Source organism: Chamaea fasciata, unplaced genomic scaffold, assembly GCF_029207755.1.
Source record: "Chamaea fasciata isolate MVZ Bird 193981 ecotype frontalis unplaced genomic scaffold, bChaFas1.0.hap1 SCAF_1141, whole genome shotgun sequence".
Taxonomy (NCBI): Eukaryota; Metazoa; Chordata; class Aves; order Passeriformes; family Sylviidae; genus Chamaea; species Chamaea fasciata.
In genome coordinates, this window is record NW_027095226.1 from 1 (window position 1) to 4,139 (window position 4,139).

Consider the following 4,139-nt stretch of genomic DNA (forward strand, 5'->3'; position numbering starts at 1 on the left):
ACCCCCAAATCCCCATTTTTAATCCTAAAATCCCCATTTTTCACCCCAAAATCCTCATTTTAAACCCAAACCCCCCATTTTTATTCCCAAAATCCCCAATTTTCACCCCAAAACCCCCAATTTTCACCCCAAACTCCCCAATTTTCACCCCAAACCCCCAATTTTCACCCAAACCCCCCAATTTTCACCCCAAACCCCCCAATTTTCACCCCAAACCCCCAATTTTCACCCCAAACCCCCAATTTTCACCCCAAAAACCCCCAATTTTCACCCCAAACCCCCCAATTTTCACCCCAAAAACCCCCTGACCCCTCACCAGCTTTCCCCACCACCCGGAGCGCCCCCTGCAGGCCGCCGCGCGCCGCTGCAGCACCCAATTCCGACCCATTAAAAAAAGCCCCAAAATCCCCATTTTCCCACCCAAAACCTCCAGTTTTGACCCCAAACTGACCCGTCCTGGTCCTTCTCCACCACCTTGAGCGCCTCCAGGGCCTGCAGGACGCGCCGCGCCACGGCGCCGGAGCCGCGGCTGAAGTGGCTGGGCCGCACGCCGCGGCGCTGCCGGCCGCCGTACACCTTGGCCATGGAGCCCACGCCCGCCCCGCCGCGCAGGTACAGGTGACGCGCCGTGGAGGCTGCGAGACAAACCGGGAAAGGTCAGGGGAGGCTGGGAATAGCGGGGAGAGGGGAAAGGTCAGGGGAGGCTGGGAATAGCGGGAGAGGGGAAGGGGAAAGGTCAGGGAAATCTGGGAATAGCGGGAGAGGGGAAAGGGGAAAGGTCAGGGGAGTCTGGGAATAGCGGGAGAGGGGAAAGGTCAGGGGAGGCTGGGAATAGCGGGAGAGGGGAAAGGGGAAAGGTCAGGGGAGGCTGGGAATAGCGGGAGAGGAAAGGGGAAAGGTCAGGGAAATCTGGGAAAAATGGGAGAGGGGAAAGGGGAAAGGTCAGGGGAGGCTGGGAATAGCGGGAGAGGGAAAGGGGAAAGGTCAGGGAAATCTGGGAATAGCGGGAGAGGGGAAAGGGGAAAGGTCAGGGGAGGCTGCGAGACAAACCGGGAAAGGTCAGGGGGATCTGGGAATAGCGGGAGAGGGGAAAGGTCAGGGGAGGCTGGGAATAGCGGGAGAGGGAAAGGGGAAAGGTCAGGGAAATCTGGGAAAAACGGGAGAGGGGAAAGGTCAGGGGGAGGCTGGGAATAGCGGGAGAGGGGAGAGGTCAGGGGGATCTGGGAATAGCGGGAGAGGGGAAAGGGGGAAAGGTCAGGGGAGTCTGGGAATAGCGGGAGAGGGGAAAGGTCAGGGGAGGCTGGGAATAACGGGAGAGGGCAAAGGGGAAAGGTCAGGGGAATGTGGGAATAGAGGGAGAGGGGAAAGGTCAGGGGAGTCTGGGAATAGCGGGGAGAGGGGAAAGGGGAAAGGTCAGGGGAGTCTGGGAATAGCGGGAGAGGGGAAAGGGGATGGGCTGTGGGGGGAGAAAAGGGGAAAGAAGAGAAAAAAAGGGGGAAATAGGAGAGAAAAGGGAAAAAAAAGGGGAGAAAAAGGGAGAAAAGGAGGAAAAAGGGAGAAAGAAAAGGGGGAAAAAAGGTAGAAAAGGGGAAAAAAAGGAGGAATAGGAGAGAAAAGGGGAAAAAAGGGGAGAAAAAAAGAGGAAAAGGGGAGAAAGAAAAGGGAGAAAAAAAAAGGAGAGAAAAGGGGAAAAAAGTGAGGAAAAAAAGGAGAGAAAAGGGGGAAAAAAAGAACAAGAAAACGGGAAAAAAGGGAAGAAAAAAGGAGGAAAAAGAGAGAAAAAAAAGGGAGAAAAGGAGAAAAAGGAGAGAAAAGGAGAAAAAAAGAGGAAAAAAGGGGAGAAAAAAGGAGGAAAAGGAGAGAAAAAAGAAAGGAGGAAAAGGGAGAAAAAAGGGGAGAAAAGGGAAAAAAAGGAGAGAAAATGGGAAAACAAAAGGGGAGAAAAGGGGTCGGGGGTGGCGGAGGTTTCCAGGGAGCCCCGGCTGAGAATCCGGGGAGTTTGGGGATTTCAGGGAAAGGAAAAAGCGGGAAGAACTGACCGGCCCTGGTGTAAAACCAGTTCTCGTCATAGGGCGCCAGCTCCTTGTGCTTGGCCAGCTTGACCGTCGTCCGCCCATTCCGGGACCTTCAGCTTCCCCGACCTGGGCGGCAGAAAACCGGGAATAAACCGGGAGAAAACCGGGAATGGACCGGGATAAACCGGGAACGGACCGGGAGAAAACCGGGAATGGGAACGGGAGAAAACCGGGATAAAACCCCATTCCGGCACCTTCAGCTTCCCCCGACCTGGGCGGCAGAAAACCAGGAATAAACCCGGGAATAAACCGGGATAAACCCGGGAATAAACAGGGAGAAAACCGGAACGGACCAAGAATGGACCGGGAATGGGAACGGGATAAAACGGGGAATGGAACCGGGAATGGACCGGGAGAAAACCGGGAATGGGAACGGGAATGGGAACGGGAATGGGAACGGGAGAAAACCGGGAATGGGAACGGGAATGGACCGGGAATGGGAAACGGGAATGGGAACGGGAGAAAACGGGGAATGGACCGGGAGAAAACCGGGAATGAACCGGGAATGGGAACCGGGAATTGGGAATTGAAGGGGCAGCCGGTAAAGCTCCGCGCCCCTCGGGAAATCCCTCCCCAGCCCCTCCCGGTTCTCTCCCGGTTCCCTCCCGGTTCTCTCCCGGTTCTCTCCCGATTCCCCCCCCGGTTTCCCCTCCCGGTTCCCCCCCGGTTCTCTCCCGGTTCCCCCCCGGTTCTCTCCCGATTTTCCCTCCCGGTTCTCTCCCGGTTCTCCCCCGGTTTCCCCTCCCGGTTCCCCCCCGGTTCTCTCCCGATTTTCCCTCCCGGTTCTCTCCCGGTTCTCCCCCGGTTTCCCCTCCCGGTCCCCCCCGGTTCTCTCCAGGTTTCCCCCCCGGTTCTCTCCCGGTTTTCCCTCCCGGTTCTCTCCCGGTTCCCCCCGGTTCTCTCCCGGTTCCCCCCGGTTCTCTCCCGGTTCCCCCCCGGTTCTCTCCAGGTTTCCCCCCCGGTTCTCCCCGGTTTTCCCTCCCGGTTCTCTCCCGGTTTTCCTCCCGGTTCTCCCCGGTTCTCTCCCGGTTCCCCCCGGTTCTCTCCCGGTTCCCCCCCGGTTCTCTCCCGGTTCCCCCCCGGTTCTCTCCCGGTTTTCCCTCCCGGTTCCCCCCCGGTTCTCTCCCGGTTCCCCCCCGGTTCTCTCCCGGTTCCCCCCCGGTTCTCTCCCGGTTCCCCCCCGGTTCTCTCCCGGTTCCCCCCCGGTTCTCTCCCAGTTTTCCCCCCCGGTTCTCTCCCGGTTCCCCCCGGTTCCCCGTCCCGGTTCCCCCCGGTTTCCCCTCACGTTCCCCGGCCTCACTTCTTGAGGAAGGCGGCGAGGGCCCGCACGAACTCCTGCTGGTTCACGTCCTTCACCGTCACTCCGGGCATCTGCGGGGACACGCGGCGGGGTTAGCCCGGTGCCTCCCCTCCTTTTTCCCCGTTTTCCCCGGTTTTTTTCCCCGTTTTTCCCGGTTTTTTCCCCGTTTTTCCCGCCCGCCGCCGCTCCCGCCCTCACCTCGCCTCGCCGACCGAGCCGGAAGAGGCCGCAGCGCGGGGCCGCCCGCGCTAAAGCGGCAGGGGGCGGGAGATCTCGCGAGGTTCCCGCTCGGCCAATGCGCGGCGAGGAAGGCGGGGAGAGGGCGGGGCTGAGCGAGCGGCGCGCCGCCATTGGTTGGTTCTGCCTCACCCCCTCCCCCTTGTGGGGTGGGGATGTTCCGGTCCGGCTGGTCACGCCCACCGCGCCACGGCGGCCTCTGATTGGTCGGCTTGTGGTTGTGACCGCGCCCCTCGAGGTGTCCCCAGAGTGACCCCGGTGACCCTGCGCCACCTCTGGGTGTCCCCAAAGCGTCCCAGTGTCCCCAGGGTGTCCCCAGTGTCCCTGTGCCACCCCTGGGTGTCCCCAAAGTGTCCCCAGGGTGTCCCCAGTGTCCCTGTGACACCCCTGGGTGCCCCCAGAGTGTCCCCAGGGTGTCCCCAACGTCCCGGTGCCACCTTTGAGGTGTCCCCAGTGTCCCTGTGCCACCCCTGGGTGTCCCCAGTGTCCCAGTGACCCCTGTGGTGTCCCCAAGGTGTCCCCAAAGT

General features: G+C 60.4%; 1 protein-coding gene across 1 annotated transcript; it reads right to left on the minus strand.

The window, feature by feature from the left end:
- Nucleotides 1-372: 372 nt before the first annotated feature.
- On the minus strand, nt 373-3,446 carry RPS19 (ribosomal protein S19). The gene is given in 4 exon segments (XM_066174925.1): nt 373-635; nt 2,040-2,106; nt 2,108-2,141; nt 3,376-3,446. Coding segments are annotated over 4 exon segments (420 nt in total). The 3' UTR covers nt 373-387.
- Nucleotides 3,447-4,139: the final 693 nt, after the last annotated feature.